This window comes from Mastacembelus armatus, chromosome 2, assembly GCF_900324485.2.
Source record: "Mastacembelus armatus chromosome 2, fMasArm1.2, whole genome shotgun sequence".
Classification (NCBI taxonomy): Eukaryota; Metazoa; Chordata; class Actinopteri; order Synbranchiformes; family Mastacembelidae; genus Mastacembelus; species Mastacembelus armatus.
This window is the reverse complement of record NC_046634.1, coordinates 8,054,437-8,075,594: the sequence shown is the minus strand read 5'-3', so window position 1 is coordinate 8,075,594 and position 21,158 is coordinate 8,054,437. Positions and strand designations below refer to the sequence as shown.

Sequence of the window (21,158 nt, the reverse complement as noted above, 5' to 3'; positions counted from 1 at the left end):
ATAAAATTTTAATGTATTAACACCTGTGTCACTATAACTAGTAATGCTGATCTTAACCTCTTATTTAAGTAGCGTTGGAGTTTCTCTTTGTGACCACTAGAGGGCAGTAACCGATTTTCCAAAGAGAGAAAATATCCCCAACTATACTGAATCACAATTGTTATTTAAACACTGATTATCAAAATGGTAGCAGTGATATTATTTATAGTAATAACATTTAAACTGACTAGCACAGACTTAGTACAGTAACGGTAATTCTGACATTAAATACTGTGTATACTGTATATCTTTGGGCAGCTCCGACAAAATAAAATTTCCGAAGTAGAAATGTTTCCAATATTTTGCATTACATTGTACAGGGGTTCACACTGTTTAGATAACTTTACAGATAGTTTTTTATATTATTAACATAATGGTATGACTATAAAACCAGTAAACATGACATTATTTATATGTTTTATCTGTAGGATGGTGTAGTATTCATTGGAACTACTTTCTACCTAATTGTATCACACCAATAGCATATTCACTCAGTAATGAAATAGAAAAAACATAAATATATTGGACACTGGAATTATGTCTTCAATTAATTTATTATTTTCTTTACAATTTTTACAATGACATTTGTGCAATATTTATGTGAATGTTTACTATATAGGCACATAATCAGAAGCCTGTCTGCACAATAGACAGCCATAACATTTTAAAAGATTAAAAAAATGCTGCTCACGCCGTTTAAACAGAACTTCTTGCCACTTGTGTTTTCTCTATAACCCTAAGAGCAATGCTCTTCACTGCGGTCAGAGCCTCATTGCAGGCCTTGGAAATGCGAAATGGTGGCAGGAGGAACCCGTACTGCCCGCGGTCCTGGAGCTCAAATGTGAAAGAATATTTGATGCCAAGATTGTATGCCCAGTCATCAGAACCACCAGGAGCCAGATCTGGAGAATAGACAATGTCAGTCATGTGTACTGTGAGAGTTGATCAGTTCAAATAAGTCCTACTTACATATTGTTCTTGCCCCAGCACCATATTTGTAGTTGTTCCTATAATATCTTTGGATTTTTTCAACAGCTTCTTTGGCCATCTCAAGCTTGTAAAAAAGTACATATACACAAACAATTAGAAAGAGCAATTGTTCATTATCTGCATGCAAAGGTATAAGACTTTTACCAAAACTTTTATTACTGAATGATACACTGATTGTATGATTGATCAGTCCAACCAGTCACCAGATCTTTGTGGTTCTCTGCTTCATCTAAGGTGCAGGAGTACGGGAAAAGCAGCATCTGAGAGTACGAGTGTATGCTGAAGTAGAGCTGAACTGAATCCTTGTGACTGCGCAGGAAGTCGGCCACGGCCTGTGACTCTGGCTCTGACTCAGGGAACTCACCGCAGTAGATCTCAGAGCAGGGGTCATGAGAGGCTCCCACCGCTGGAAAAAACATTAACACTTCACCTCAGACATGACATCTATAATAAGCTGAACAAGCAATCAAAAGGTGAAGAAAAAGTAAGTGTGGCAGGGTAGTTTTATATAAAAGTCTTTCTGTAATATTAACACGTAATTTTACAAGTTTATAAGTTATGAAGTGAAACTTCAAAATCTGGCCATGGTATGGTATAAAATACCATAAAGATGTGATTTTTCATTCCTTTTCTAGGGAAAATAATCAAATATTAAACATGGTAGCTCCCTGAAGTGATTAATAATTTGTCTGTTCATAAAAGTTCAGGAATTTCAATGTCTTGCTTTAATGGTTTACACTGGGAACTAACTTACTGCACCAGTTGGCATCAAAGTTTCTGTTGAGGTCGGCTCCAACGCAGATGCTGCTGTTGCTGATGGAGCGGTTCTTCCTCCACATCCTGTCCTGAGGCAGTGAGGGAGCATTTGAAATTACTTCTCTTACACATGCAGTGACACAAATTAATATCCAGTGTGTTCCTACTGTTGTCCATGTGTAGAGGTATCCATCAGGGTTCATAACGGGCAGGATATAGACGTCCATGTTGTCCAGTATGTTAGTAATGTCTTGGTTTTTGCCGTAATGTAACAAAGCCTGGGAGAGAAGCAACGCGTATTTTAGTGCATGACCACAACAAAATTGTTCGTAAGCGATATTTCCAGCCTTCTATATTGTAAATGTACTCACATGGCGCACAAACCATAAGCAGAAAGCTGGAGCGATCCACTCTCTGGCATGTATCCCACAGTCAATCCACATTGCTTTTTTATTTGGCCTGTTATTAAGAGACAGCTGAGAAAGATCATGAATTAATCTGAGCTGAGTATCAGAATTTAGAGTGTGAGTGAAACAGTCAGCTACATTTTCTCATACGTCAGCTCTACAATTGGAAACAGCTTTCTACTCTAAAATATAAACAATTTTTTTTTTGGAAATCCATGCAAAAAAGTTAAATAGATGATTTTTATTGTCATAATAATTTATTATCTGATGGAAATTAGTACCTTCAGTGCATATAAAGGTCGCTTCTCATATGAGGACCCAATAAGAATGAGGTTCGCTGTGTTTGGGCTGTCCTGTATAGTCCTGTTTATCCAGTCATAGATCTGCAGGGGAGATGCCAGGATGTAAACTGAAATATATGTAGCGTGTGAGACTTACAAAGTTTGTTTTGTTGACACCGTGTCATCTTGTTTTTGTCCCCATGGAGTGAAATCACCACTAACTAACACAGTGTCAACAAGACCAGGCAGGGAGCTGATAAGTAAAGCTGAAAAGCATACATCCTCCAGACTGTGATATCTTTCGTAGAAAGATGAGCTGCTTCGTGGGTCTGTGGAGTTGTCCCTTGTCTGCATTGCCATCAACTCATCAGCCTTGGTCAATAAAACCCTGTAACGACCCAACAGGTGAGTAACAAAGGCTGTAAACAGATTGCACATCATTGGTGAGTAATACAGGAATGTTTTCAGATAAGTAACATACTCATATGTTATGGTGTTTTTCTCTAGCAGACCCTTGACAGACGTTGAGCTATTTGCAGGGACAAACAGGTGGACTTGGTTTTCTTCTTTGATGAAGTGAGGTGAAACAGGCTGCCATAAGACTGTCTGAGAGAAAATAAGTAGTAAAATGATTCACAGAAGGAAAAGTAATCAGCAAAGCTACCACAGATCCATAAAAAGCTCAGTTCTACCTCAAACTGAGTGGATACATTCTTCACAATGTCAACTTGCTCCTGGGTTTTCGGGGTGATTGATAGAACCTGGTCACTGAGTAACAATAAAAACAATATGAGTAAAATACACCATATTAAAACTAGTACTAGAATATAAAGGTGAGGTGAATAATTTACTCTATATTCGGTAAAATCAGTTCATATGTGTGTGAGTAACATAAGACAAATTGTATTCATGGGTGTGTGTTTGTGTAACCTGCGTTTGGAAAACACTTAATCCTCCTTTTTTAAATGCTTTTAATTCCCTGAAAACAAATCACTAAATCAACTTACTGTGTTTTTGTGCAGTATCCTTTGTCTAAATTCAATAAAACAAATAAAATCCAAAGTGTCTTCATGATGTCAGGATCCAGACTTGAAATGGGAAAAGTTTGTTCAAACTCTAGGGGCAGGGAGAGACTATTGATTGACACTTTGTTTATTCACAAGTTAAACTTTGCTTTATTGAGAGGAGGAGGCCATAGATCAATCAACATGGCTGAGAGGCAGGTTAGCATATGGCTGGTGAAATACTTTCCTATTTAAAATATGAGTGCAATTCGCAATTGCCTAAATTTAAGGTAAACTTCACATTTACATTAACATCCATTAAAAGAAGAAAAAATAAACACTGCAGTCACACCTCCTCACCGGTAGGTGGCGCCAGACAAATAACAGGAAGTGAAAACGGGAGGAAAATGACAAGTTGGAAGGTGTTGGCAAAATGTCGGGTCACGATCAGCTGGTCCACTGTTTATGTGAAGTAACCAGGTAGGATGTTTTAGCTTTTTAACACAACTTCAGAAATCAAGTGTTCATTTTAAAAGCGCAGTTAACACACTGGCTGCTGCTCTGATCAAATACAGCCATAGCAACATACTGCATGTTATTTATCTAACAGTAAACTCATTCATTGTTTATAGTTTTTAGATAAATAAGAGTTTTGGTTTATTATGTTAATGTTACTGGACATTGAGATGAAGCTGACTTATATATTCCATACACAGGAAGTAACTTGTAGTAATAATACTTTGCTGTGTTGTTTATATTTACAAACAACCTTCCACACAGTCTCTTATAATGATTCTTATAATGTGTCTCTTAATGTCTTTTGTTGTTTCATGCTTGATTCTTCGTGTTGTCTGAGAGTGTGTTTTAACAGGTGTTTTGCTCACCTCTAACCCACCTCTGGTGTGTGTGGGGGTGTGTGTGTGTGTGTGTGTGTGTGTGTGTTTCAGGCTGCTGTGGAAGCTGCTGCTGCCGCTTGTGTTTCTGTGTGTGCTGCTGATCGCCGTCCTGGTCCTGCTGGTCCTGGCACTGCGCTTCTGGCTGCAGAGCAACAGGAACGCTCGGCGAGCGAGAGACGGCCACCCCACGGTGGCCTTCTTCCACCCCTACTGCAATGCTGGAGGTGGGGGAGAGAGGGTGCTCTGGTGTGCTATCAGGGCTCTGCAGAACAGGTAATTTGGGACAATCTACACAGGGTGGACCATGGGTAATAGATAATGGCATCAAAATACCTGTTTATGTGAAATGTTAATTATCTCTACAGGTATGCAGACATCAACTTTGTGGTGTACACAGGGGACCTCGGTGTGACCAGCCAGCAGATTCTGGACGGAGCACGGCGTCGCTTCAACATCGTGCTCCCCCGGCCGGTTCAGTTTGTGTTCCTGAGGCACCGGCTGCTCGTGGAGCCCAGCCTCTTTCCTCACTTCACCCTGCTGGGACAGAGTGTGGGTTCCATCTTCCTGGGATGGGAGGCGCTGATGGAGTTTGTCCCAGACCTTTACATCGACTCCATGGGCTACGCCTTCACTCTGCCACTGTTCCGCTATCTGGGAGGCTGCAGGGTGGGGAGTTACGTTCACTACCCCACCATAAGCACTGACATGCTGTCTGTGGTGAGAGAAAGGAATCCCAGGTAATTGACGTGCGTCTTAACCAAAGGCCTGTTTTGTGAAGTCACATCAATGTTATAGGCATTTCTCAAACTACGACATCATAGGACAAATAATAGAATTTCTTAGAGACACACAGATCACAATCAGGAGCATTAAAATGACCAACATTAACCTTTAGTGATGATCAGAAGTAACTGCATTATTGTGAAAACCTCAAATAACACAACTTCTTAATGTCTTAGGTTCAACAACCCAGACTATGTCTCCAACAGTCTGTTCCTGAGTGCCCTCAAGGTGGTCTACTACTGCTTATTCGCCCTGCTCTACGGCACGGCTGGCTCCTGCAGCGACCTCATCATGGTCAACTCCTCCTGGACCCTCGATCACATCCTGTCATTGTGGCGCGCTCCCAACCGCACCAGTGTTGTCTACCCTCCCTGTGACGTCAGTGCTTTCTTAGATATCCCACTGGAAGATGACGGGGGGAGGAGGTGCCACTCGATCGTTTCTGTCGGGCAGTTCAGACCTGAGAAGGACCACCGGCTGCAGATTAGAGTTTTTAAGAAGGTGTTAGACAGGAGAAGGGCTTGTATGGGCGCAAGGGACACACTGAAGCTGGTTTTGATTGGTGGATGCAGGAATCAGGAAGATGAGGACAGGGTGCTCATACTGAGAGGGCTATGCCAGCAGCTGGGTGTAGCTGACAGGGTGGAGTTTAAGCTGAACGTATCCTTTGAGGAGCTGAAGAGAGAAATGGGGGAAGCCACTATTGGACTACATACCATGTGGAACGAACACTTTGGAATAGGTAATCTATTAACCGAGGTTGACAGTTTATTAGAACTGAGCCTTTTTAGATGATAACAAGTGCACTTTCAACCCCCTGTTCCCTTCTAGGTGTTGTGGAGTGTATGGCAGCAGGGAAAGTCATTCTGGCCCACAAGTCCGGAGGTCCCAAGCTGGACATTGTGGTGCCTTTCGAGGGGGGCCAGACAGGCTTCCTGGCTGATGACGAGGACAGTTATGCTGAGGCGATAGAGAGGATCCTGGCTCTGCCCTCTGCCAGTCGGCTGGAGATCAGACGCAATGCCCGGCAGTCAGTGGCTCGCTTCTCAGATCAGGAGTTTGACGCCTGCTTCCTCGCAGCGATGGAGCCTCTGATGGGAACACTTGAGAGATGAAAGGTTCTTTGTGTGTGTATAGTTAACATGATATTTGACAGTTTGAGCACATTCACTTGACTTGGGTCTACATCTCCAAACAGAAGGTTGCTGTGGTCCACACTGTAGAATGGAGGGAGTAATCAGTATTTTAATAAGGTTTCAGTACATCTTACATACATGGTCCCTTGTCACATAAATGTGATACAACTCAAGTGCAGGCAGTATCTAACTCTGTAGCGACATCTTTCATTGTGCTCAGGTAGAGACTGAAGTTCTGTTAGAGTTGTATTTGTAAATACTAGATGATCCTGTGAAATGACAGATCAGTGTTAGTTGTTCCAGTTGTGTTAAAAAAAAAAGAAAGATGTATAATAAAAAAAAAAAAGGGACCAATAAAAATAAAAAGAAATTCTGAAGAAAGTCTACGAGAATTATCTACTTGTTCAGGATGTGAAGTTATTTCAGATATTGATGGTATATGTTAATAAAAAGATAAGAAGGGAGGAAGGAATTGGTGCATTCATGTAACTGTTTAAAGACAACATCACTGTACTTATTAATGAACTGAATCTGGTCTATAGTGAAAATTGATTTAAAAAACTGGCCTGATGTTGAAATGAGCCGAGAGAGACATCAGTGTTTGAGGAGACCAAAGCGATTAGCAGATGAGCTGTGGCTGCAGTGGTTTTTCATTCCCAGCCTGCTGAACAGAGTCACTATCTCTGACTTTTATTTCCAGAGGTGATTGAGGGGGCTTCACTTTTAGAGGTGATATTGCTTCTGATTTTCCTTATTTGTTTTGTTTGAACTGAGCAGTAACCTCAGGATTGTATTTTTTCAGCACTGCTTAGGAAGCTTTAACTGCTGCTGCTTTAAAAGACTTGGATGGAAAAATAAACTGTATAATTATATTTTTATTGTTTTGAAACATTTGTTAATTTGCATTTGTGTTTCATGTAAGTGTGTTGAACTAATAAAAACTTGTTTTTAATGGCCTAAAGTGCCTCTGGAAGCCACCTGCTGACTGACGTGAATTGAAACGATCAATAACAGTCACAAATTAAACCCATGACATCTTGGCTTCAAATTTTAAGCAACATTAAATATTAAAAAAAGAAATAAGCAACACACTAGGTACAATATCAAACTCTAAATATCACCAGGACTGTGTGGTTGGAGTTAGAGCAGATGTGATTCTGACTCAAATGTAACCGACATCATCAGTGTCCTGTCTTTGTAAAATAACCAGAAAACCGTGTGTTCGTGTACGTCATTTTGAAGAATGAGATGGTGAATCAGGGCCTTTATATTCTACATGTGACATATTTCAGTATAATGTAGCATGAGTGAATGTTTCTTATCAGTCTTCATTTAATTTGGCACAGAGTCCTGAGATCAATAGTGCTGATCAAAGGTTAGGAGCTATTGCAAAAAGGAAGCTGGGCAGACACATGGGGGTTATAGAGTGTAAGAGGCGGCGCACAGGGATGTCAGGTCCAAAGCTGAACATATTTAGAGGAGAACAAATGAAAATCTCACATACTTTGCTTTGGTTCTAGTAAAGATGAAGTCATACGTGCTTCTCTTGGCCCTGCTGCAGTCTCTGGGATGCTCAGGTGAGTGCTTTTCTCCACTGATCACTTCATATGGAAATAGAGCCACATTATTCAATTCAGGTCCTTTGCCACTGCAGGCGTCCCACTGTACAACTCAGAGCTGCAGTCCATGGCAGAAAGGGGGCTCGGAGCAGCTCTGGCAGAGGTCAACTCTGTGTATGCTATCAGCCATTTTTACCGTGCTACACGAGGTTCCATCAAAAGGGTGACACTGCACAAACATTACACATACTCTGTTACTTTGAAGAGTGTCTGTTCAGAGTATTTTATCCTAGAGAGTGGTAAAGATTATGACAGCTATCACATGTTTGCCAGCTTATTCCCGTGGGCCTGAACACTGTTGACCTGCTGATGGTATTTGGCATTAAAGAAACAGTGTGTGTGAAGAGTTCCACGAGCGACCCGCAGACCTGTGCCTTCAGACCTGGCTTCTTTGTGGTGAGAAAAGGCTGCAGTCACTCGACTACAACATATTAAACCACTAAACTAAAAATGATCAGTCAACATCTGTTGCATTGGGTGGAAAATGTCTCATTGCACCTTTATGCTACTGCTGGACACTGAAGGCCTGATATCTCAGTGGTGCGTTCTTACTGCAGCCTGCTGGTAATGCTGCCATGAATATCCAGAGACTTAATCTATTGATCTGTCTGTGTGATTGATGTGGTGGGACAGCAGCTAATAGCTTCTCCTTTAACTTTCTACATTTCAGCCCACCTTCTTTTGCTCCAGTCGGGTGAGAATGTCTGCCACTTCAGCCCAGGTGATCTCTCTCAGGTGCGGCCATGACACCAGCTCAAGCTCAGAGTCCAGCGAGGAGGTGAGGACAGCGGAAAAAACACACCAGTGTCCAAACAGGAAAAAGAGACAATTGATTAATTTGGGATGCTAGTTTGTCAGTGATCATCACATTGTTCTGAACTGTCTGTGTAAGTTCAAGGCTTTGGTTCCACAGGTGTTCTCAAGAGGAAGGCACCTGAATATCCCATTTTCAAACAGAGGTAAGCATGCTTCAGGTCAAAAATAAAGATTAGGATTGTTGTTTTTAAATATAGACCTAAGTATTTCAACATGCGTATGAAAGTGAATGTAAGTGACCACTGACCAAGTCGCTCTCAACAGTCCCGGCTCCTCGTGCGACGCCTCCACCTCAGCCTGTCCCGTCTGAAGACACTCTCAGCAACTACCTGGCGTGAAATTTCAGCTTGCTCTGCAAACATTATGTGCTGAATTAAAAAAGAAATTTACATTTTCTTTTTTTCCCCCGATATTTATTTGGTTGCATGTCAGTGACCCCTTATCAAACCACATACAAATAATGACTCTCTTGCTTGTTCAATAAATGGCCAATGAAAGGTTCCAACATGTAGTTACACTATGCTTAAAATACATATATATCTTAGAATAACCACTAGAGGGAGCGTGAGGTTCACTGACCAAATGAATGCTGTTCCTATTTTAAGTGTTGTAACTGTACATGTCCAGCAACAATCAATTCTTAAAAGAATTACATTTAGTAAATTATCAATACAGATCCGTTTCAACAAAAGAGCACTCTGAGGCAGGTTGAGGTCTGGTTTGAACATTTATATTGTGATTTTCAGTTTATATGCAAGAGGACACATTTACCCCATCTGTAACAAGTTTTCTTCATTTCATTTGGCCCCACATGATCACATCAGCACATCAATAGCTTTAATTTTAATATCTGTACTTCAAGGACGATGATATTCAGGTATAAGAAATGGTACAGTGCCTGCAAGTAGCAATCTCACCACTGTGGCCGAGAAGGACAAAAGAATAGCGAGTTAACCAGGCTGCTTATTGAACTGACCACTACAGTTTAAATGGTGTGAAATGGGAATGATATGTCATTTGGGCCTACAAGGACATGTTGAGAATGAGATCCTTGAAGAACAGTGCTAGCACCCTAAAAATGTCCATTCTGTGGATACACAACCACCATAACCATAACCTTAGTCCCTGCGCAGTACAGATTGAAGCAGTAATGGCATCATGAAGAAACAAGACAACACATAATGCTGAAAGCAACATTCAGTCTAATGCCAGTCAGAGGATTTCTGTGATTGACCATATGATTAAACCAGACAAATGCTTCTTTTTCACTGGATTCCCCTTGTGTGGACAAGATGAATTTACTTCACATGGCTGAATCCAATCTATACTGTCTACTTGCTGGATTGTGATACCATGTGATTTAAGAAGGCGGTGGGGACCGACAATGAAGGAGCAGCAGCTGCAACTGTACAGACACAAACTGAAGGTCCAAAAATCAAGCCAATGCACAGGGAACTCACACAGTCCACGAAAATACACCAGCACAGTCCTCCTCTCTGTTTACTGAAGTCCATTACAAGTTTGCATTAAATAGAAAAGTTTTTTTTAATTTTTTTTTTTTATTTCCAGTTGCACAGTCCAGGCTCGGTTGAGACTTCTCCTTTCAGCTTCAACCCCTGTGCAGGACTTTGGGAATAAGGCTTTCTTCTTATTTGCATTTGCCAAGTGGTCAAAGGGTCTTGAAATGTATGAGACAACAGATTTTAAACTTTTAGCTGTTTTTCAGTGTATTTGTACGACTGAATCACTGCCTTCGTAAGTGTAATTGATAATGTTTTTAAAACACACCATCTGTATACATTCCTTTGTGCCTTAATGTTTTGTTCCTCTCCAGACAAAGACCAGCTATTAAAAGAGACTTTATAAAAAAAATCCTTCCATTTATCAATCATTAAATAATTTCATATAAAAGCAAACCACTCCACAAAGGCCTTCCCTATTGGTTAACTACTTCACCACTGTATAATCATACATACATGCATGCACACAACGCAAGTATGCATATTCAGTCTCAGTTTCTCTGTCTCACACATGCACACACATCAGGATAGCTTCATGTTTTACAGCTTGTTGTTACATGAGGTCCATGCAGTACCAAAGCAGAAAGATCCCGAAGTGTTTTGTTGCCTTTTTTATGTCTCCAGTACATGGCACAAACTTATGGCAAAGAAGAAGATACAGGGTTTGGCTCAGACCTGGATCCAGTAATATTTGCACAATTTTTATTAGTATTTATTCTATCTTGCTTGGTGTGTCAGGCGGGTGGGGTTTACCATATAGGGCAGCACAATATGTTCCAGAAAGTTAAGTCTGTGAACTCAAACTTACCTGCTCAAGTTTTAAGTGCCCCAGTATTGTAAGCCCCACTAAACCCAGAAGGCCAAGCATGTTTAAAAAGAGTAATAATTAGCAAACACTAATTGACCACGGTCTGGTTTGGCTTTTAGTATATACACAGTCATCTAGTTATCACTATGATCCCCAAAGGACAGAAGGAATCCAGGATTTTTCTCCCAATAGACTAATGAAATCTTCACTTTTATATATTTTTTATTGTTTATTCATCCATCTTCATTGTGTTGTGATCTTCAAGTTCAACACTCTCCAGTAAGTTTGGTAGCGTCCCCCCGCTTGGGTGGTGCAGGCGGTGGTCCGCGTCGTAGTGTTGCATAGCCTGAGATGTTTCCGGACATGTAGCCTCCATCTCCTCCGTTGCTTTGCCTTCCTTGGTCCACGAGCAGCTCAGGGGGCGGTGGAGGTAGTGCCATGTCATCCATAGTGCCTGCAGGGTCCAACTTGCCTGAGAGACCAGAAGAGTTGAGAGAACCCTGGCGACCCAGTGACTTTCGCTTCAATGTCTGGTTCAGATCCTCCAGGAAATTGGGTTGGCCTGAACTGCTCTTAGGGGATGTGGGTGGAGGAGGTGAAAGGGGAGGAGGCTCTGGGGTGGTGTTACTACGCCTCCCGAGTGTGGGTGGAGGAGTCTTTTTCAGTGAGCTCTTTCCCCATGTTGAGTTGGAGACAAGGGAGACAGGTGGTGGAGGAGGGGGAGCCTGGGGCTGGGGGTTTACCACAGCTACTCTAGGAGGTCCTCCGCCATGGGTGTCACTACCAGGAGGTGGGGGAGGGGGGAAGAGCTCAGAGGCTGGGGGGGGAGGTGGGAAGTAGGCGCACTCAGGTGGTGGAGAAGGGAAGTCGCCACCGGATTGTTTTGGATGGCTCACTTTAGCCTGGAGTGCCAAGGGAAGGTTGGCCAGGTTGAGCTTGCCTGGTTTTGGGGGAGCAGGGGGTCCAGATGACAGGTCCTTGGAAGGAGATCTAGTGGAGGAGGAAATGGGGCACGGGGATGAGGGTGGAGTGTTGCTCTTTGGAGCAAACTTACTGAGCAAGTTCCTTCTGGATTCCTCATAGGAGGCTGAGGTGTTGGACTTGATGCTGGAGTTCCTCTGCGGGGTGGGAGGAGGTCTTTTGCCTGCCAAATTGGAAGAACTAGAGGGTGATCTCTTCATGGGGGATCCCAAGTTTCCAGGTGGAAGAGGAGGAGGAGGCGGTGTTGGGCCCATGACAGGTGCTGGAGGAGGTGGTGGTGGAGGAGGAGGGTCAGGAAAGCCAGGATTGCTGTCTGGAGGAGGAGGAGGGAACTCTGGAGACTGTAGCTGCTGCCCACCCCCAGGCTGCCATTTTGGCTTGGTCTTGACAGCAGGCTGGGAGAGAGGGGCTTTGGGGCTCTCTGTATGATTGGCTACTTGGGATGTAGCTCCTGGAAACTGACTTGCCAACTGTTTCACTAAAGACATGGCAGGAGGGGCGCCTGTGGAAGTAGGTGCTGGTTTAGACAGACTGTGCTGCTTGGGCAGAGTTGGAGGGGGGTAGCTGGAGGTGTGGCCTGCCTGAAGGCTGAACTGCTTCTTGAAGGGTGCAGGTGGAGGAGGGGGTGGTGGTGGTGGTGGGGATGCCCCCCCCAGGGCAGGAGGGGGTGGTGCAGGAGGGAAAGGGGAGACTGGTGACACCGGCTTGGGGGCAGCATGAGGGACAAAACCTGGCATGAAGGTTTTGGGTGGCGCTGGTGGTGGTGCAGGAGGAGGTGGAAAGTGGGCTGGTACAGGGAACTGCTGAGGAGGAGGAGGAGGTGGCGGTGGTGGTGGAGGTGGGGGAGGTGGGGGTTGTGGAGCAGGGGCAGGTGGTGGAGACTCCTCAAGGCCTCCATTTGGAGATAGGAGGTCTCGCGGCGGGCTGGGAAATCTTTCCTTCAGTGCCTGTTTTAGCCCGTTGGGGTAAACAAGTTGGCTCATGGGAGCTGGTGCAGGAGGAGGTGGAGGTGGAGGAGGTGGTGGAGGAAATGTTACTCCATTCATCTGCAGAGGGGCTGGGGGAGCGGGAATGAAAGCGGGTGGAGTGGGAATGAAAGCGGGTAGAGTGGGAATGAAAGCGGGTGGAGTAGCTGGGCTGGGAGGGCCCATCTTCAACACTGCCATGGCTGATCCAGGGGTTGGCATGGATGGAGGAGGGGGAGGAGGAGGTGGAGGCGGGACATTAGTCCTTGCTGCAATGTGATTCACATTGGGTTTGATGGACACCAGCGATGCAGGCGGGGTCGGAGTTGTGGGTAGTACTTGCTGAGCTATTGCATGGAGGTGACTGGGCAACCTGTGGTGACTGGCAGCCTGGGAGGCCTTCTGGTTCTGCAGCCTGGTGATTGTGCTGTACTTGTACATGGTAGGAGCCGGTGAGTGGTGTGACACCATCTGAACTGGGGGTGGGGGAGGGGGTGGAGGTGGTGGGGGTGGAGGAGCCAGCTGTTGCTGTGGTGGGGGCATGTGGCTATAGCTGCCAATGGTCTCTGGCTGTTGCTGCTCTTGTAGAGACTGTGGTGGTTGCACAGGGTGCTGTGGCGACTGAGGGGTATGCTGAGGGGACTGAGGCTGGGGGGGTGGGTGCTGGTGCTGAGGCTGGGTCATTGTCTGGGGATGCTGAGGCTGCGGCGGGTGCTGTTGGTGGGACTGAGGCTGCGGCGGGTGCTGCTGGTGGGACTGAGGCTGCGGCGGGTGCTGCTGGTGGGACTGAGGCTGTGGCGGGTGCTGCTGGTGGGACTGTGGCTGCGGCAGGTGCTGTTGGTGGGACTGTGGCTGCGGCGGGTGCTGTTGATGGGGCTGTAGCTGCGGTGGGTGCTGTTGGTGGGGCTGTGGCTGCGGTGGGTGCTGTTGGTGGGGCTGAGGTTGCACCTGAGGCTGGGGAGGGGGCGTCACAGCTGAGTGGTCAACTGAATGCTGGCTGTGGTGCCGATGACTGTGGGAAGAGTGCGGCAGCGTGGCCCCTCTGGATGCCTCCATTCTCATGTGCTAGAATGAGATTGTGAGTTAGCTCAGTAAAGCAAATGACATATTCTGACCCAAAAAGCCAACACTTGCTTCAATCCATGTCACACGCCTTGGGAAGTCTTTTAAACAAAGCTGTACCTTGGTGTTTTCCTCGATCTGGGTACCTCTCTTCCAGGCTTCTGAGAAAATGGAGCTCACAACACTCTGGGACCGGCCATGAGAGGAGCCTGTGTCCACCCCACTGTCTGAGTGGCCAGAATGGTTAGACTGGGACTCTGAAAACACACAAATGACACTCAGCTTTACTGTGACATGTATGAAATGTATGACAAGGCATACAGGAAACTGTTATTATTTTAGGACTATATCACCACAGCTATTCCATTATATGCTTGGTAATGACTACAAATACAAACTATGGATTTCTTCAAACACTTTAGGTTTGTTTGAGGTAAAAGAAAAAAAAAAATAAAATAAAATAAAAAAACAGACCTTCCACTAAAATCTATCACACGGGTCCTCAGACCAGGTTTGATTGACTAACCAGGTATACTGGCAGAACTGGAGCCTGATCGGATGCTGGAGGTAGAGAGAGAGGACCAATCATAGGCCGCCTCTGTTCTCTTCATGGCATCCTGATAGTTCACATAGAGCTGCTTCCCATACTACACACACACACCCGCACACACACGCACACACACACACACACGCACACACCCGCACACACACGCACACACACGCACACACACGCACACACACACACACACACACACACACACACACACACGGTGAAAGAACACAATTACATGAAATCCATTCATTTTAATTGTGCTAACAAACTTCTGCTCATTTCTCCAGCTGCTTTTTTTCAGGTCTACCTTGGCGATTCGAATTCCATTCACCCATTGGTGCAGGGTCCTGACGTCATCACAGCACAGATATTTAATGTACTGGGACTTCTTCTGGATTTGTGGATGCTGCACAAAACAATAAGTGAAAAGTGACATAATCTTAATGACAAGTTTCCAATATGACATATAAAACCTTAGACACTGCCTAGTCATATCAAATTAAACAAGTCTACTTGTCTTGTTAGGAAGCTCTATACAGACCATGTCAGAGGTTGTATTTTTGATGCATTATTCTACTTGGTTCATTATTACATATGCAACCGTAAAGGAAATAAATAGTCTTTGACCTCAGAAGAAAAGGGCACAAAACAGCAAATTCCTCCCATTCGGTGGAAGGTACAGCAACTGGGCTTTACCTTCAGGGCCAGGCAGTAGTCAGTAGGAGCCTTGTATTTGCTGCGGTAGTCCTGGCCGTAATACACGTTAACATGTTCCAGCTGCAGGAAGCACACGAGATCTCTGGACGCCTGCAGAGGAGGATAGACAGGAGACGACAGGATATGTTGACGCGTAGCTGACAACGTGACAACGTGACTGAGCGGGCACTATAATGTGTTGTAGGACTTCATACAAGGTTGCAGGATTTAGTCTGATGTGGTTTCACTGAAGAAAAGGGCACAAAGTGTTATACTCTGAAATGCCTGGCGGATGAGAACCTTAAAACACAGGCACATGTACACAGCAAATTTTCCCAGCCTAAACAAAAAAAAAAAAAAGAAGTGCAGTTTCCGTCGTCTTTAAACGATCAGGCCCAAAACAGGAAATACCACAGAGCAGACTGTGTGAATCTGGTTCTCATAACCCCAACTCGCATTCGCTGTTTCGTTGCCTGTTAGTTATCTGTGCGCCTACAGTACAAAGTCTCAAGTCTTACTGACCTTGGCTTTCCCTTTTGGGACGTAATAGATCCCTGAAGCCCTGAGAAGGAAGTAACGCTTCTTCCAGGACTTCTTGCCATCCTCTTTGAGCCACAGGATACCTTCAATCTCTGGTACAGACACCGAGCCGCCACAGAAACACTCCTGGACACATACAGGCACAAAAATGTACGTCAAAGATGATCTAACGCTCCTGAGCAGTACAAAGCACAGGAAGGTCTGTAACACTCACCTCTAATAAAGCTTCTTTATTTCTGTCAGCCATTTCTGATGTCTCCTTCCGCCCCATCAAATAGTTCTGGAAAACAACAGGGTTGTGAATGGAAGACAGGCATGGAGTTTGTAGAGTCGGTGGCTCAACACGTTAAATAAATAATTCACCTTTACTCACTTTAGTGCTTCGACCTACTTCCAACTCTCCTGCACAAACACACTGGCTCAGTGGGCTGTGCAGGCACTCAGCGTGCATAAACAGTGTGTGTGTGTTTCAGCATTTACACAGAATACAGAGCAGCTATTGAGGTTATCAAGGAGATGATCTGTTCTCACTCTGCTGTACACGCATGTGGAAGTGTAAAGGACACTCACCTGAGGGTTTTTGAAAAGAGCATATTTCTCAATGCGTTCAATGAACATGAGCTTATTGTGGCTGTCCCGGGTCCAGTTTAATAGATTTTCCACCAAGTTCTCATGATCCTCAAAAATACGCTCTAAGAGAAAGAGAGCAGAGAATGAGCAATGAAGATAACATGTACAACATGCATTTTCTTGATGATCTGCAATTCTGCACTTTATTTCCTCCCTCAGGGGATTTCTGTCTGGGTGGGGCAAAACCTTTAACTGTAAGCCTGACACTTATTCTACATTGTTTACATTTTCTGCCCACCCACTCCCACTGACATGCCAACAGTACAATTTGATGGCACAACATAAACATTGTTTATTTGACCTTGGCGTGTTGGACTCTTACCCATCTGTAGCTCTGTGATGGTTTCCACCAGAGACCAGTCAGGGCTGTAGCCACAGTGGGACTTATCCAGCAGACTGTCCAGCACCTGCCTCACTGTCTGCCGCTCATCCACCATCATGGTTTTGGAGCTCTCGTCTGACATGTGGACCCTGATCACCAGCTGAAGAAGAGTAGGAGAAATAAATGAAATGTTTTTTTTACATTTCCAAAAGTTAGGACACACTGTCTTAATTAACCTTCTGTTGTACATTTGTCTCTATAGCTGATTACATTAAGTATCTTTGGAAAAAGGGAAATATGTGCCTGGCATTTCAAAGATCTGTTATTTGCAGGCAAGAATGGCAGAGATAATCACCTTTGATTTAACTTTGCTGCTACAAATTATAACTCTAGCACTTTTGACCACTCAGCTTAGTGGAGACAAATGAAGCTTGAAGCAACACAGTGAGGCCCCTGTGGGGCAAAACTTTATTGGAAGAACAGATGATAAATTAGTTTTAAGTGAATTTAATGTCAGTGTTTTTGCAGCACAGGACCCCTCAAACATAATGTACTCATACAATCGACAGCTTCAATGTACTTAAGGAATACAATCTGACCATGTGCACCTATAAGTCACGTTCTACATACTTCTATTTTTGGGTCACACACACACATGCAGGCCAAACAACTGCAGCTGATACAACTGCAGCCTACATAAGACCTGTCCTCACGTGGAACCAAATAAAGCCCTCAGTTCCTTGACCTCCTGTTTGTCCAATTCCACTAGGACCTTGAGATCTTATAGTATGTGGGGACAGTCGACTGGATAGAGATCTGGATGAATGACAATGCTGGGACATATGTGAGACTTAGATAAGGGTCTGAGCAACAGCCTGACCTACATTTCTCTCAGGAGAAACCCCTAAAACCCACTAGTCTGACTGAATAGAATCCAGAAACCGCAATACTTCAACAAGAGAAGCACAAACTGACTGCACAGCTCACACTAGAAAAGGCTGACGACAGCACTAATAATTTAGCACATCATGTATTCATGTGGCAGAGTAAAGTCTGTCCCTGTTCAGTGAAACACTACTAGGTCTCAACTATTGACTGCATGTAAAAGGACACTATTCTAACTAGTGCCATGGCTTTCATTCACAGACACAGTTCATTCATTGGTGGTAAAAATGGCCTGACTGTGGCATCCCATAACCAGTTCCCAATGGAGACATACAGACGCCACAGCTTTCAATGGAGCAAGGCACCGCACTTATTTGTTTGGAGGGGCTAAATAGGATGTTCTGTGTAGAATGTGTCTGCATTGTCTTATGGTGCACATCCCCTCTTTCTGAAGCTTCTTTCTGATTTCACCCTCCCCAGCAGACACACACACAAACACTGCAATGACCTATTTTCTCAGCGCTTCCCCGCCTGTGAATGAAGTTCAAAAAGAATCAGCGTGCAGTGAATATGACAAGACAGTAATTATTATATACGAGTCAGAATGGCGTTTTAACAGAGAAACTGAGTCAGTAAATGACACTGCATGCACAAAGAAAGAGGTCCTACCTTTTTGACCTGCGCCTCTTTGATTTTCTCCAGGGCGACTCGGATCTTCTCTGCCTTCAGTTTGGCAGCCTGCTCCTCCTAAATGGACACACACGAGCACGGTAAATTCAGCTGTCATTCCCACAATAACAAAAACCGTTTCTGATTTTCTACCCTACACTCATCCTCTTCACCCATGTCTGTCTTTATTCCTCTCGCTGGAATAAGACATCACACCTTCATTAAATAGTAAGCAGCCCTCTATAGCGATTAAATGCACCAGCTTTGGGCAGGATGCTGTCGTGCAAAAACGAAATATGATTTTCCTCTGGGTTGCTTACCTGCCCCCTCCAACAAGATGCCATCACCTCCATATCGCAGGTGGTGTTCCTCGTGTGTGAGTGGGTGTGTTTTATTACTTGTATGTGAATATTCACTCAGACACAAACAAACAACACGATTCTAAATCACTACTATTGTGACAGTGGTCCAGACTTTCCTCCAATATGGCGCACCATTTGCTGCCTGTGGTTCCATATTGGATTCACATGGAGCTGGTTTTCTTTGATCTTGCTATAGTGCACAAGAGAAACAACAGCAGAAGATTCCCAAAGGGCGAAGGGCTGCAGATACATGTAGGATCAGCTCAGAAAACCTCCAGTCAAACCTTCACTGATCATATTTAAGAGGGAAGAATTAACATCCTGTTACGTCCATCACTGATAAAGTAAAAAAAAAAAAAAAAAAAAAAAAGATTTCTTTTAAGTTGTCTTTATAATGCAAGATGGAGAAAAAAAAGAAAAAAGCAATTTTTTTCTGCTTGTCACCAACTGTTATATAAAAAAACTTATTCCATCATGATCCTCAGAAGGTGAAGTTCAGTCTTGCATCCACGTCTTCCATCGCTCAGGCGACAGCGGTCAAGTGAGCTGAGACTTTGTGACAGCAGGTTCACTGACACGCAGACATGTGCGCCCGAGATGAGCACAACCTGACTAACACCCTAAGTGAGACAGTGGGGAGGACGATGCCCCTCCCCCCCCTCTTCCTGCTTCCTCCCCCCTCTCTCCATCACTCTCTTCCCTTTTCTCTCTAGAACAGATGCAGGGGTTTGGGAGCATGCCCAATCGATAAAGCATAATCCCCACAAAAATAGTACAATGACGGCTCAGCCAACCAGCAAGCCCCGTTTGCATGACCCCGTACCCCTTAGCCAATCACGACAAAGGGGGAGACCGTGACCGACACCAGCCCTGAAGCTAAACTACAGTGACGAGGACAGAAAGTGGAATTTGGGTGAATGAGATGCTGAGGTGCTGAATATTTAAAGTTGTGTGTGTACACACAGGCGTGTGTGTTGAAAGAGATGGAGAGAGGGGGATTAACAAATGCTCCCCAAACCTCTTAGCTCAAAAAAAAAGAAAAAAAAATCCTCCTCCTTGACCCAGACTACCTTTTCCACATGACCAGCTCCAGGGTGCACACACATTAAAGCCATAAAGCCAACAAAGTCTGGCAAACACAGACTGGCAGGCTTTAAGTCAGCCAAGTGTGTGTGTGTGAGTAAAAAGAACAGCAGCAGAGGCGAGGTCACAGAGGCTGTGCTGACTACAGTCCAGAAACACAACTGTAGGTTTAATCCTAGAAATGCCAGAGTAACCCCCTCACATCTTGCCCTCCTCTATTATTCCCTCTCCACATGACACTTTTATATGACATTAGTCTGATTCCTATTCCACAGCCATTTTATCTTCCACTTTCACACTGAGCCACACTGCAGCCAGTTTTAAAAGGCTCTTCTGCCTGGCCGGAGAAAAAAAATCTTGGCATTCGTTCTGTTTGATTTCTTCCAATTCTCTCCATCCTCGCTTGTTCCCAAACATCCCATGTGCCTTCATTTTCTCACTTGCGAATGAGGAGACATAGAGTATTTGTCAGTTGAGGCTATTGTGGCTGGTCTGCTCCCATTCTCTGGTGTAAAGTGTAACACTAACAAACTCACAGCCTGTACGCCACAGGCTCTTTATCCTCCCCCCTTTTCAAAATGATTTAAATGCATCGTGCATGCACAAGAGTTTAGATGCCAGCAACCAATAGTCTTCAAACATTGAATTAAATCCTTTGTACTGTAGCACAAAGAGAAATAGATGGAATAATGCCCCCTGCAAGATTTTGGCTGTGCAATTTGAGGGCAGATGAACTGTGTTGACATAACTGCATGAGACCACCAGCTTCATTCTAACTATCTTCAAATAAATGGAGATAACTATTAAAGGAGATCTTTTAGTTTACATTCATATGAATAGTAAAAGGTTAATTTTTGTGAGTTCTTCTAAAGGACAGAGCCCGAAAGAGTCCTAAAGCCCAGCCCATCATAGCGGAATGCTTCATAAAACCAGAATAGCTTGTGGTTTGTCTCATATTCAGGAAAAGCTCTTGGGTTATGTTAGGTAAATTCTTTAAAGCTCCATAGGATTTAAGGAACTTTTGCCTCCAATATCTACCTCTGCTGTGCTTTGCTATGCATCGTGTAGCAATGGTGGAATAAATCACAGTCAACGGCCGCCAACTTTAAACCACAAATCTGTACACATCTGATCAGCATAAGCTCTGCACAGGAGCCAAAGGCTGCAACCAACACTTTTACTGGGAAATCTGACTGGTGCCAGGAGCTTTACAGTAAAACAGATGTGACTGATATTGTATTAATGGATTAAACAGATCTATGTGTAAATTTATGCATAATACTGCAAATATAATGCAAAACAATAGCAAAGCAAACTAAGTTCATCATCATTAACCTGCAGTACAGAGTATATAT

General features: G+C 44.1%; 4 protein-coding genes across 9 annotated transcripts in view; 2 read left to right on the top strand and 2 right to left on the bottom strand.

Moving 5' to 3' along the window:
* Window positions 1-720: 720 nt before the first annotated feature.
* Window positions 721-3,547, bottom strand: cpb2 (carboxypeptidase B2 (plasma)). Its single transcript, XM_026301921.1, has 11 exons — window positions 3,481-3,547; window positions 3,166-3,241; window positions 2,955-3,079; window positions 2,753-2,861; window positions 2,474-2,575; window positions 2,157-2,261; window positions 1,953-2,063; window positions 1,784-1,874; window positions 1,233-1,435; window positions 1,009-1,093; window positions 721-941 (listed from the first exon to the last, which is right to left on the bottom strand). Exons 1-11 carry the CDS (start codon window positions 3,543-3,545, stop codon window positions 736-738), a joined length of 1,278 nt encoding a protein of 425 aa, XP_026157706.1. The 5' UTR covers window positions 3,546-3,547; the 3' UTR covers window positions 721-735.
* Window positions 3,548-3,885: 338 nt separating this feature from the next.
* alg11 (ALG11 alpha-1,2-mannosyltransferase) lies at window positions 3,886-7,164 on the top strand. Its single transcript, XM_026301885.1, has 5 exons — window positions 3,886-3,957; window positions 4,425-4,646; window positions 4,739-5,110; window positions 5,333-5,898; window positions 5,988-7,164. Exons 1-5 carry the CDS (start codon window positions 3,911-3,913, stop codon window positions 6,269-6,271), a joined length of 1,491 nt encoding a protein of 496 aa, XP_026157670.1. The 5' UTR covers window positions 3,886-3,910; the 3' UTR covers window positions 6,272-7,164.
* Window positions 7,165-7,380: 216 nt separating this feature from the next.
* spp2 (secreted phosphoprotein 2) lies at window positions 7,381-10,402 on the top strand. 2 transcript variants are annotated; one of them, XM_026301917.1, is made up of 7 exons: window positions 7,381-7,869; window positions 7,947-8,074; window positions 8,185-8,307; window positions 8,582-8,689; window positions 8,825-8,870; window positions 8,992-9,059; window positions 10,297-10,402. In XM_026301917.1, exons 1-7 carry the CDS (start codon window positions 7,818-7,820, stop codon window positions 10,363-10,365), a joined length of 594 nt encoding a protein of 197 aa, XP_026157702.1. In that variant the 5' UTR covers window positions 7,381-7,817; the 3' UTR covers window positions 10,366-10,402. The 2 variants fall into 2 exon arrangements, with proteins under 2 accessions (XP_026157702.1, XP_026157703.1); XM_026301918.1 differs by having other exon boundaries at window positions 7,789-7,869; window positions 7,930-8,074.
* Window positions 9,436-21,158, bottom strand: part of raph1b (Ras association (RalGDS/AF-6) and pleckstrin homology domains 1b) — a 36,963-nt gene continuing 25,240 nt past the window's right edge. For all 5 annotated transcript variants that reach the window (XM_026301863.1, XM_026301864.1, XM_026301865.1 and 2 more), the window contains 10 exons: window positions 18,359-18,436; window positions 16,805-16,964; window positions 16,423-16,544; window positions 16,067-16,132; window positions 15,835-15,978; window positions 15,313-15,423; window positions 14,924-15,022; window positions 14,590-14,710; window positions 14,184-14,320; window positions 9,436-14,066 (listed from right to left, as the gene is read on the bottom strand). In XM_026301863.1, coding sequence (XP_026157648.1) covers window positions 11,322-14,066; window positions 14,184-14,320; window positions 14,590-14,710; window positions 14,924-15,022; window positions 15,313-15,423; window positions 15,835-15,978; window positions 16,067-16,132; window positions 16,423-16,544; window positions 16,805-16,964; window positions 18,359-18,436 — 3,783 coding nt within the window. In that variant the 3' untranslated portion in view covers window positions 9,436-11,321. The remainder of the gene's footprint in view (window positions 14,067-14,183; window positions 14,321-14,589; window positions 14,711-14,923; window positions 15,023-15,312; window positions 15,424-15,834; window positions 15,979-16,066; window positions 16,133-16,422; window positions 16,545-16,804; window positions 16,965-18,358; window positions 18,437-21,158) is intronic.

Coding starts and splice junctions, on each gene's coding strand:
- spp2 (XM_026301917.1), top strand. CDS start 7,818: ATGAAGTCATACGTGCTTCTCTTGGCCCTGCTGCAGTCTCTGGGATGC. Junction 7,870..7,946: donor GCAGTCTCTGGGATGCTCAG/GTGAGTGCTTTT, acceptor TTGCCACTGCAG/GCGTCCCACTGTACAACTCA. Junction 8,871..8,991: donor TATCCCATTTTCAAACAGAG/GTAAGCATGCTT, acceptor CGCTCTCAACAG/TCCCGGCTCCTCGTGCGACG.
- alg11 (XM_026301885.1), top strand. CDS start 3,911: ATGTCGGGTCACGATCAGCTGGTCCACTGTTTATGTGAAGTAACCAG. Junction 3,958..4,424: donor TGTTTATGTGAAGTAACCAG/GTAGGATGTTTT, acceptor TGTGTGTTTCAG/GCTGCTGTGGAAGCTGCTGC. Junction 4,647..4,738: donor ATCAGGGCTCTGCAGAACAG/GTAATTTGGGAC, acceptor TTATCTCTACAG/GTATGCAGACATCAACTTTG.
- cpb2 (XM_026301921.1), bottom strand. CDS start 3,545: ATGAAGACACTTTGGATTTTATTTGTTTTATTGAATTTAGACAAAGGA. Junction 1,875..1,952: donor ACCTCTACACATGGACAACA/GTAGGAACACAC, acceptor TCACTGCCTCAG/GACAGGATGTGGAGGAAGAA. Junction 1,436..1,783: donor CTTTGATGCCAACTGGTGCA/GTAAGTTAGTTC, acceptor TGTTTTTTCCAG/CGGTGGGAGCCTCTCATGAC.